At 42.2% G+C, this 12,092-nt stretch overlaps 1 protein-coding gene across 2 annotated transcripts in view; it reads left to right on the plus strand.

The window, feature by feature from the left end:
• The first annotated feature begins 10,231 nt into the window (after positions 1–10,231).
• Positions 10,232–12,092, plus strand: part of LFR (ARM repeat superfamily protein) — a 46,468-nt gene continuing 44,607 nt past the window's right edge. The window contains exons 1-2 of one of the 2 annotated variants that reach the window (XM_087370112.1): positions 10,232–10,579; positions 10,839–11,132. In XM_087370112.1, the coding sequence (XP_087226238.1) occupies positions 10,946–11,132 (187 nt within the window). In that variant the 5' untranslated portion in view covers positions 10,232–10,579; positions 10,839–10,945. The remainder of the gene's footprint in view (positions 10,580–10,838; positions 11,133–12,092) is intronic. The other variant, XM_087370121.1, reaches the window with a different exon arrangement.

A 12,092-nucleotide genomic window follows, 5' to 3' on the forward strand; every position in this document is an offset into this window, starting at 1 on the left:
GTCGTATTTCGATGAGAGACATAGGCTTAAGTGTGGTAAGCAAACATAGTGCATGCATGTGTGAAAGGAACGTGCATCATCATGGTTGAGGTAATGAAGGCTTTTGCCTTCATTGGGGGTTGAAGGATTTAGGAGGAGTTTAAGGTTTAGAAAGAGGTTCCAGAGTTTAGAAGAGCTTCAAGGGTTAGAAGGGGGTTCCAAGGTTTGAAGAGAGGTTCCAAGGTTTAGAAAGAGGTTCCAGAGTTTAGAAGCAGTTCCAAGGTTAGAAGGAGGATCCAAGGTTCAGGGTAGAGTACATGGTGGAGAACTCATCTCCCTCATAGATCATGGAGGTTAAGGGTTGAGGAACTAAGGTTTTAGGGGGAGCATAGGAGTGGGAGAGGAAGAAGGTATAAGAGCATGGAGGAAAGAAGAGGAAAGGGGAAGGAGGAGGAGGGAGGAGGAGGGAGGAGGAGGGAGGAGGAGAAGGGAGGAGGATGGAGGAGGAGGAGGAGAGAGAGAGGATGGGTTGCAAGGTTGAAGGAGAGGGGAGGAGGAGTTGCAAGGTTAGGACATGCTTTTGGACATGGAGTGCAAGGAACCATGGACACTTGAGACAATTGCTTGGAATACCAAAGTAGAACTCAACACAATGCCCCAAAGAGTGTGGGCTTCATTCCATTATGGGGTATTTATATAAGTTGGAGAGCTTCTCTCTCTGCATGTAGGAATTGTAAGACATTCTCTCTCTACATATAGAACTTGCATATAGAAGTTGCATGTAGGAGTTGCATGTAGAACTCGCAAGTTGCATGTCGTGTGTAGGAGTTGCATATAGAACTCGCATGTAGAACATGCACGTAGGAATCGTATGTGGGACTTGCATGTACGAGTTGCATGTAGAACTCGCATGTAGAACATGCATGTAGGAATTGCATGTAGGACTTGCATGTAGGAGTTACAAGTAGAAGTTACAAGTAGAACATGCATGTAGGAATCGCATGTAGGAGTTGCATGTAGAACTCGCATGTAGGAGTTGCATGTAGAACTTGCATGTAGGAATCGTATGTAGAACTTGCATGTAGAACATGTAAGTTGGATTTCTAAGAGGGATTTATTCCCAACCTTGTGCAAGTACAAGCAGAGCTTTGCCGCTACTCTACACATACATTATGTACTACCTAAGTCCATGTTGGCACAAAGACAACACACTGTCACCATCCAGAATTACAATCCATGGTCATTTTGAGTTAATGGTTGTGGTTTGGTGATTCTAGAGCTCGTCTTTATTTCGGTTGGTGATTTGGGGAGGGATGATGATGTTGAGGTTTGGGCCGTTTGGCATTATGTTGCTTTACCGATGGTGTGGTAGCCCTTTTTCCCATCTTGTCGAGATGTCTTTAGCCTAACATTTCACACATGAATCAGTTTCCAATTTGGTAGTACCATGTGCCATCAGTGCATGTCTCTTTTGTGAGTGGGTAAAACAATTCACTGTTTTGCATGGGTATGAAGACAAGTATCTCTTCGGGCTTTTATTTGTGCAATTTATTCATGGTGCTCGAAAGATGTGAGTTCTTATGCATGAGTAGTGAGGCAGGAATTCCTCCTATATGCTTAAGTTTCTTAAAGGTAGCTAGGACTAAGGAATCACTTCTAAACCCTAGATGGAGATCAATTCAATCTACCTATATGTGCAAAAATGTACATATGCCAGTGGGTGTGCGTGATACAATCTAGCACTAACTAGGAGAGGTTTAGGGTTCCCAAATCCTAATTATTGTTGGGGATGGCTCACGTGTTGATGTAGTAACACTTTAATCAACTCCTGTTGATTGTCATGGTAAATTGGACTCCGTCCAAAGTTTCTAGCAACACATCTCCAATTGAACTCATCTTCTTGACTCTATAAGGTCCTTGACCTAGATATTTGAGATTTCCCTTATGGATCTTGGCATTGTAGATCAAGACCAGGTCACCTTCCTTGATGTTTGTGTCTTTAAGGTTTCTATCAAACCATGCCTTCCTTCTTCATTTTTCCATTTGTCATGGCATGGTAGGCGATTAATTTGGTCTTTGTATGCTTCTCTAATTGATATAGTCTTTCTTTCAGAGATGTATGATCTCCCTTGTGTTCCTATACTACTATACGTAGGATTGGTATTACAAATTCCAGTGGGACCACAGCTTCAAGGCCGTACACCAATTGAAAAGATGTATGCCCTTTACTAACCTTGAGTGGGGAAAGATGCCACCGAATACCTGAAGAGGTGAAAGTGGAGCAACTTAGACAATTTTCCCAAGTTCCTATCACCATGGACAAAAGTTCTACTCGACATACGAATGTGCAATGATCTGCTCCTCTAAGGCCTAAAGATAGTGCAATGGATCGATTGTGGGATGGTCGACAGCGACCTCATATGCATAAAGGTAGATATGATAAGTGAAGGACTAGTGACTCGGTACTTCCAAGTGGAAGACCTGTTCACCTTGGGTATGGAGCGAGTAGAGTGGAAGTACCTCTACAATGAACAAAAAAGCCCACAAGTCTAGCACCAACATCAAGGTAAAATTTTAGAACTACAAAGGAACTGATGGACGAAGACCCATATAGTCATCTTCAAAGTTTCTTGTGAGATTGCCATATTAATGGTGCCACACGATAGATGAAGAATACATGGATTATTTCCCATCTATCTCAATAAAGAAGGCTTAGAGGTGGTTTAACGAGTTTCCAAATGAAAAGAGTTGGACCTTAACTTTTAAGCAACACAATTTATTTGCATATATATTAAAGGGAAGAATGCATTCCACACTTGAAAGTTCAAAAGAAATGTAGTCATTTGGCTTGAAAATTTTCATCGTGTTCTACAAGCTTCTTCAAGAATGTCTTGAACATTTGATGATTCTAATCATGAGTCTGTGTAATGCAAAAAAGTTCAGATTTACTCTGATTTTCATGGTTATATGCATGCAAGCTTTGTGTTTATGGAATGAACCCATATGCTCAATTAGTGATTCCTTGACTTGTATGCAATGTCAGAAGCATTCCTATGGAGGTTCAAATATGAAATTAGTGAAAAATATGTTTGCACAAAGCTAAGTGAGCTAAAGTAGAATAAATGGTAATTCGTTCAAGACTTTGTACTTAGGATGCAAGCTTTTATCAATTAGTTGAGTACTATACCAGATGATAAGTCTATGCGATCCTGGCTGATTATAGGTTGCACTCAGGTAGACTTGCATAAGCTAGAGGTAGTCAAGCCAACTAAGACTTATGCAGAGTTGCTAGATCAGGCTGTTGCTCCAGAAAAGAGTGAAGGCTTGAAGAGCAAAATAAAGAAGAAAGATGCTGACAGTGACACTGAGTAAATGCCAGCAAAGAAAGATAAGCTCAAGACCAAGCTGAAGAAGGCCTTAAAGGAATTGGGCATTCAATCGGAACTAGGTCATAAGGAAAAATGGTGGTCTAGAAGTGGACACTTGAAAGAAGAATGCAAAACAAAGTATTGCAATACCTGTACTAAGTTTGGGCATGATGACTCCTCAGATTGTTGGTTCAATGGTAAAATCACCAAATATCAATGAACCAGGTGACCACTAGCACTTGTCCACTTGAGAAAGCCATCTTTTTTTTAATTGTCTGATTTGGGCTGAACATTTGAAATTCCTTAAAACTAATATGGAAAGAAAAGAAGTGGATTTAGAATGCCAAGCAACTGTAGCCAAGTTAACAGCTATTCGATGCCCAAGTGGTTATCAGGTCAAAGGGGTCTATTACAACTCAAAGATATTAATTGCAGCTCAAAAGGAGTTTGCTGCTAAAATTGCCAGGGGTTTGAAGGGCAAAGCACCCGCAATGGAGATGGCTTGATGAGCAGTCTCCAACATCCATTACCAAGCAAGGCAAATCTTCAAAATCTAAGGCAAGTGTGTCAGAACTGAGCACTTCATTAGATTCTAGCACATAGCTAGCCTGAGTATGGGAAATATTCAAGAACATGCATATCAGTTTAACATTCATTCAATTGATGCAGATAGCTCCGTATTGTTGAGACTTTTTTGCTCTCACCAAATTAAATTATTATCATTCAAGTAGCCAAAAGAGGTGGATTCTTTAGTCACTATGCCTATCATAGACACTCTAGTCATCGTTATTAATGAGGAAAAACCAATGATCACCATTCAAGTCAAGAAGCAGACTATACTAGGTGTGATAGTAGATGGTGGTTCTTGAGTAAATATTATTTTAGAAGAAATTGCTTAGAGGTTGAAGTTCAAGTCCTTCAATCTATCTCCTTTTCAAGTACATATGGCAGATCAATAGTCAGTAGACCCAAAAGGTATGTTATAGGATGTTGCCATCTTTGTAGGTGGTATTTATTATACAATCAATTTTATTGTAATTGCCATGGAGCAACATGCGTGTCTGATGCTGTTGGGATGACCTTAGCTTAAAAGACCTGAGCCCTCTGAGATTTTTTGATGGAGAAGGGGGATGATGGATACAGCGATGACAAAGGAGGTTTTGAGGGTGACGTTAGATCCCTACACCCATACTCAGCCACTCCCATCAACCCAATAGACATCTCCTTCGACTTACCTCAGCATCTATTTGAGCCTGACTTCTTGTCAGATTTCTCCAGTGACATCGATGCTTGCTTTCCTTAGCTTTTAGACCACCTTAACATCTCTGATGAGCATCGCTTCCCTGCTCTTGTGTCCAACCAAGTTGAGGAATATGAACCACCAACTTTCCAATATGGAGCTCACCCAGTTTCCCACGGTGGAAGAGGAGGAAGAGGAGCTGTGCACCCATTATAAGACCAAGGAACGTGCCCTTCCCTAGGTGGATTGCACTATGTGCTTAGCATATTGCCTGTATTTCAGATATAGCATTTTATATTTGGTACATAGCATGTTATATTGAGTACATTGCACATTGCATTCTATAGATTGTGCTTTACACATAGCACTTTGTTTTGTAAATAAGATTTTGCATTCAACAAATAGCTTTTTCTTGAGTTGATAAAGGAGAGAGTAGAATGCTTAGAAATTCAAAGAGCCTACTTTCAAAATTCCAAAAACATCCATGAAAATTTGTCAAACTGGATTGCACCGTTTTCGCATTCTCTTATTGCAGTTACGGAAGACGTGTATACTATACACCTAAAACAAGAGCTGTTTCGCCTCCCTAAAGCATAAAAGCATTGTGAATGAATACTTGCTTAAGAAAAGCAACAAAAATTCTTATGGGTAAGACATATGATGCCAGTGGTTTAAATAGAAATTGAAGACCCTGGGCACAGTACTGACTCTTAGGATGTAATTGCCTCCTCCACAAAAAGAGACTAGAAGAGCATCTATTTGAGACAAGGGTACAAAACGAAAAGAGTGTATAACCTTTTCCCAAAGCCATCATTCAACAACTACTGTTGGTAACAGGATGGTCACACCAACAAAATAGGTCCTCTTTGTACTAAAGAGTCAGTTTGCTATATTCCTCCCATGCAAAGACTCATCACGCCATAGATCTCCTCGAGCCACAATTGAGCTGACTCTTATGTTGGACTATCGAATGTTGATGCCCCCCCGCCTCCATAAGCTCTCTCAAGAAAATGCTTCAATGAATCGAACTAGGAACATATGCAATGATCTTTCGGCTTCTGTGAAACCAGTAAATCAAGGCTACTTGTCTATGCCATTGCCCATGCCATTTCTTGAGAATAGGGATCACTTACTCATTGGAAAGGTCTTTGCCACCGCAAATATACCTCATGAGTATTGTGTGGTTGCTGCTGTTTTGCTTCAATAGTTGTTGTCTGACTTGTCTAGTCTGTTGTTGTCTGTTTGTCGCTTCCTCTGGGAGCTATTGCCCTTCGCTTTTCTTGTGTACGATGTGCGCAATAACAAAACACAGATTTAACAAATGGATCTTGCGTAGGGATATAGCAAGATCTTTAGCAACCTTTGAATGTATGGAGAAGAATAAACTTATGTTGAATGATTTAGCAGGGACGAACACAATATATGAGATAACTGAAGACCACCAACAAAAATAGATTGCAGATTTAGATTTATGGATCTTACAAGAGAATTTAGTAGACTCATGAAGCAATTTGAACGACGAACGATTACAGAGGAGAGAAGCCCAGGTAGACATTTTTCAGCAGAGAAGAAAACGATCAAAGACATGAAGTTTGCCATGTAGCGAGGAGCCCCAAGTTAGCAGATGAATCTTGTCCATTCCTTTCCCTCTCGAAGCCTTCCTCCACCTCAAATCTCGATGGTGGATGCCTTCCTTCTCGATTTGACATTCTCGATGGTGTTAAACATGTTCGGCCTTATCGGTAATTGAGAAAGGGATGATCGATGCTTACCAACAAGATGGAGCTAATGACTATAGCGATAGAGAAAGCCATCAAAGCACTTGAAGCAGCATCACATCACCATGGAGGGAGGCTAATTGTCGGTGCAACAAAGCTCCTAATAAGAAGACTTAATCGTTTCAATAGATGATATGGATTCAAGAAATCAAGACAAGATTTGAAGAGCCGTGGGCAACAATCTATGGGCAACATTATTAGATTGAAAGCTACCAAGGTAAACATAGACATGGAACTCTAAAAATAGCATGACACGTGGCTCCATGAGGGCTCGAATTTTGATTTGATGGCACAATGCTACCTGCCTAAACATTATCCTTTTGCACCATTTGGAAGCATTTTTTGAACACGATAGTGTAAGAGAGCATGGATGCAATGGAGATCAATCACATGAACACAATAGTGAGCTTGAACACTAAACCCCAAAGAGTGGCAGCTTCATTTCGTTGAGAGATATTTATACATGTTGGTCTCTACACAATCCGTAGGGATGCATCGATGTAGAGGCTAATGTGCATGCAAGAAGTGGATTTGTCATCGTTGAGGCTCAAAATTGTGTGATACTTGCAACAAAATGTGCACGTGATGTGATGAGCGCATAGAGCATAAAAAATTGAGTGTTTTTTTGGAGCGCCCTCAAATTCTTCTTGGATTAAGAGATATGCCTTGATCTAGGTGGAGGGGCAAAAAAGGTCAAGTTAATGGTGTGCCTAGAGTTGTAGAGAGTTTGTCGTTACGTGTGGGGTTTGGATGCAAGGTGCTTGTGTCATTGATGGAGCAGCTTGTTGGTGGTGGTGAGCAGTGAGCAGTTGGGTTACAAAGCTTGTGTGCAAGATCTTGGTTGATGGAGCATTGTATTCATGCGAGATAGGATGGGTTGCCCGTAGGCTTGCCACCGGACTTAGTCGTGGCATTGATGCGGGAGTCTATCGTTTTGCCAAAGGGGTAGTTGGCTAGAGAGCCAAGTCTGTTAGGTCACTCGTCACTGTAGGAGGTCACTCATAGTCATCGCTATTGGGCCTTGCTTTGCTCGTGATGTTGGAGTCTTGCACATCCATTTGCAGAGCAGTTATATCTATTGTGTTTCCAGTCGGCTAAGGAGTCCATCGGTTTGGCCCGTTGGCACAAAGGCTAGTTGGATCATGTAGGTTCATTTGTCCCACTCTTTTGTGCCAGCCGTGGCTGGAGGCTTGTGGTGCTATCAATAGCATTGGTCGTGAAGACTGCTTGCAAGGTTTGAGGTGCTTCTGTTGTTTGCGGGGGGTGTGGAGGCTAGGTCATCTCACTGTTGGCTGGAGAGCTGTGGGCACTGAAGGGAAGCCGGTTGAAGGGAAGCCGGGTTTGCAGAGAAGCCTAGGTGATGGCTTGTTGCACTTTGGAGATGCTACATCGTGGTTGATGGGGCCATAGTTGCATTCGTTGTTTGCTATAAGGACCAAGCACCTTGTAGTTGCTGGAAGGCCACCAAGCTGCTGAAGGTCAAGCTGAGTTTTAGAGTACCTTGCCTGTGCTACTATGTCACTGCTATGCACATATCGAGTATCAAAGCTGGGTCATTCATGCTCAGACAACTAAGCATAGATGGCTGGTAGATGACTGTAGATGGAGGTCGTTGTAGATAGGTTTAGGATGAAAGGGCCGACTTAGTGTATGCTTGCATGCAGAGGTAGCTTGTATCAGCTAGCCTTGAGTACAACCTCAAAATACGGTCCTCACAATATAGGGAGACTCTAAAAAATTAAAATCTCATGGAGCTAAGAAACGAGACTCTTTCCTTCTCAAAGAATCTCTCAAATGATGGGGACTCACTCCCTCATGAACTTTCTCAAAGAATACTCAAAAGAGATGAACAGAAATTTCTTTCATCAACGAAATGAAAGGAGGAACACTCAATCTCTATCTCTCAATCAATCTCTCATGGAAGGCAGAACCATGCTATGATATGAAGAATAAATATGGAGAGAGGAGAGGAGAAGAGTGGAGATGAGGAGAAAGGACACAACTAGAGAGCACACCACAAATGACTAACTGTACACTATATTAGTTGTAAAGAATCAATATATACATCCCTTTTAGGGCTAGGGTTAAGGCTTCTAACCCTCGTGCCTTTTTAGCACTCTATGTGTTAGTGCTATACACATATAAACACATGATGTTGAGATGGTTCCTCAACACTTTCTTGTTTCTTTTCTGTTCTTTTTGTTCTACATCCGACACCGTGTGTTCTAACCCAAACACAAACCTGTGGCATTTGGATCCTCGCAAACATTGTATCAAGCGTTGGTTGACGAAGTAAAGTAAACACGCGTTAACATTCTCCTTTAGATTCATCGTGGACCTCATGTGCCAGCAACTAGGTTTCCCAAGTTGCTTGGCCTTGATGTGAATTTGGAGGTGACATGGTGATTCTTGAGTTGAGGCTTGGTTACTATCTGGGATGATGGTGGCTAAAGATCTATAAGTTTGAAATGTGGCTTGAGATGCTTCCTCCTTTTGCCTTGCCCTATGGGTGCTAGAGCTAGAGGAATGGCCAACTTGGACCTTGCGGATTGGGTGGGCATCAATGCAATATACCCTTGGCCACCCAAGGTGACCTCCATGGCCTCGAACCCAATTTTTTTGCCCCCTACATCCTCTACGATCTTAACACAACACTTGGGGGATTTAAAACTCAATCAATCCACCAAGGGACAACACTATCAACAGTCGTACTGTGTTAATGCCGAGCCCCCAACAACCCAACAAAAGAGGGACTACAACTCGAAGGCCACCAAGCCAAGGACAGTCATCCAGACCCCCAAGTTTTGAAGCACGACTAGTGCATGTGAGACCCTTACCCTAGTATGGACCATGAGGACTCGGTTGAACATAAGTCCAAGCGAGTGTTGGCGCTCGACAACCATGAGAACCTGAACATGGACGAGATGGTAGCCAAATGGTGGGGCAAGCAAGCCAAGATTCGGGTGTTGATTAGGTAGGGCAGTGGTGCGAGGCATTAACTGGCACTACAGGGGTGGGCAAGAAGATCAAGAAGGACAGTGGGCAATGGCAACCAATTGACAAGAAGCAACACACCTTTAAAGGGAAGGACATAATGGCTAGAAGCCAGGGTTGCTAGAACTTAACAAGAGTGAGAGCTAGGCAGTTCACCTTGCTGCAGTGCATGCACATCAACACATAGTTTTTTGTAATAAGTCCTTGAGCCCCTTTTAGTGCATGTCGAGAATTCCATAGTTCTCGGCCCTTTATTGTGTGTTCATTTTGCACATCTTCATGCACTTTCTCCCACATTATAGCTAATCTCAGTTTAGCGAGGCATGATTTCCCTTTACAACTCAGTGCATCGATATCAGTACGTGTTCGGCAATTACAGAGGACTACATAGGTTCGTAAGAGACGGCATCTTAGCGAGTAAAAGAGTAGCAAGGGTATGACTATTAGTCAACGAAGTAGTGAGAAAACAAGCGGGCAATACAGACATGGGCAAGAAGATTATGAAGGTTGATGGGCAATGACAGCTAACTAATAGAAGCAACATACCTTTAAAATGTAGGACAATGATAAAGGAAGAGCTAGAACTAGAACCTGAAGGAGAGTGAGAGCTAGGGACTCAACTTGCTACATTCCACAGTTACTAATTAGAAATTTATTTAGCTCTTAAGCCCTCTTCGTCTTTGTCGTGGCCCCATCCCCCTCTCTCCCCTTGGGCCCCTCTTTCCCATGCTTTTATATGCTAGAAACCCCATCTCTCTATTTATTAATGTCCTCAACTATGATAGATTCGTAGCCTCCTACCTTTTTCACGCTCGGGCCTCTCCTCTTATTTCTCTATCCACAATGTTTGAGATTCTCTCCCTTGCCCTATTTTTTGAGCTGTAGTGAAATTGAAAGTGCCATTAGCAGTCCCATACAGCGTGACCAAGATAAAGTCTTGGGGCTTGAACTCAAGACCGGCACACACACACACACACACGCACCAGAGATGTTTCAGGCACTTAGTCTAAGCGCTGTTGGCGATCTTTTGCAAGACATAGGGGTTTATAGTTAACCCAAGCTAGAGTCACCGTACTCGTTAGGCCCCTCTCTGCTTGGAATTTAAATTGCAAACTTTGAGTGAGCAGAGGACAACCTGCCTCTCTAATTAGCATTTGGTAAGGTTTTGCCCTAACTGCTTGCGCTGCAGCACTGAGCCTTTGAACGTTTTGGGGACACAGGTAAAAGAAAGCAACAGATCAAACATGCTGATTGCGATTTAAGCTAATAACTGCTTGCGTTATTGTATTTGCGGTATAGCAACGTAGCAAAAGAGGTGTACGTACTGAGTATCTGCTTGAAGCGGCTGTAAATTTGTATGCGCAGGCTTGTTTAGGTAATTTTTAATCGCTGTTCGATTAGGTCCTTGGTCTCCCATCTCACGATAAGATGCATTTAAAATTGTCTTCTCTTGAAGCTTTTGATTGATTCATTGCACAGTGTCTTTTGCAGTTTGAAGGGTAACTCTGTTACATAGTTCCAATATTCTGGGTCCTTCATAATTAGTTCTGTTATTCAAAGTCTACCGGCATTGCTCAGGGAAGGAAATGGTAGGGCCCGTGGGTGGAGGTGCAGCAGGGGTAGGAGCCACAGGCTCAGGCAAGAGAGGAAGACCTCTGCCAGGCGGTGCTACTGTTGCTACAAATGCTGAGGTGGGAGGATCTATGGGCACTCCCCAATCATCAGTTACGTCCATGATGGGTCCCACATTGCAAGTTCACAACTCTTTTGCAGGTATCTCCAAAACATTGCAACTGAACTTGTTAGGCTATACACTGTTAAAATTTATGCATCGTAACTTAAAACTTGACAAAGTACACGTTTTAGGCAATAGAAACTGATACCATTAAGAGTCAACTTTTAATTTGTAAGACGGGCTATACTATAGTCTTATGAAGGTGAGTATTTATTTTTATATGTGCAATACGTTCAACTCTAGGTAATAGAAACTGATTACATTCAAGAGGTTATTACAAAATGTTTTTTAAAGCTTTGCTGACACGTATCTTGTGTCCCTAAGCTAAAGAATGGATTCACAATTGTGGGCACATGCTAGATATAGGCTGCGTTAGCGTTATGCAGAATCTTTCAGTGCACGTCATGGTAGAGGAAGGAGAATATACAGGATGTATTGTGTTCCTTGACATGTGTGGACATAGCCACAGAAAGGGTTCAACCGAATACAGCTGTATCTTAGAATATATTGACTTTACCAAGCCTTCCCTTGTGGAGACCAATACCAATGGTATAAGCTTAGATAGAGCAGAGAATTGTCTAGATGCACTTTATTTAGTGTCCCTTATCCTTTGTCAGGATTGTACATGGATTCGAGAAGAGTATATTAGAACTTTACTGTAAAAATCACTAAACGTACAACCTGCTCAATTCTCCCTAGTCAACGGTCAATCACGGGGCAGGCACTCAATTTTCCTCCCAGCCAATTCTCGGTGACAGCAAACTCTCAGAACAGCCACATTACGTGAAGGCTCCAGCTTGCATATTCCACCAAGCCCCAATTTCTAGTATGCCACATGTCTTCATTCTAGGGTACCTCTTAAATGCATATATACTACCCCTCTCTTGGGATATCAATTCATTCACTTGCCCCTAGGCACATTTCCCACTTAATGCATTTAAGACCCATAGCCTTAGACCCATCTAGTCAGTGCCTTGTCACCCTCATCAAGGACCTTG

The sequence above is a fragment of the Dipteris shenzhenensis genome, chromosome 3 (assembly GCF_047967505.1).
Source record: "Dipteris shenzhenensis isolate YYH24624 ecotype China chromosome 3, Dip_SZ_1.0, whole genome shotgun sequence".
Taxonomy (NCBI): Eukaryota; Viridiplantae; Streptophyta; class Polypodiopsida; order Gleicheniales; family Dipteridaceae; genus Dipteris; species Dipteris shenzhenensis.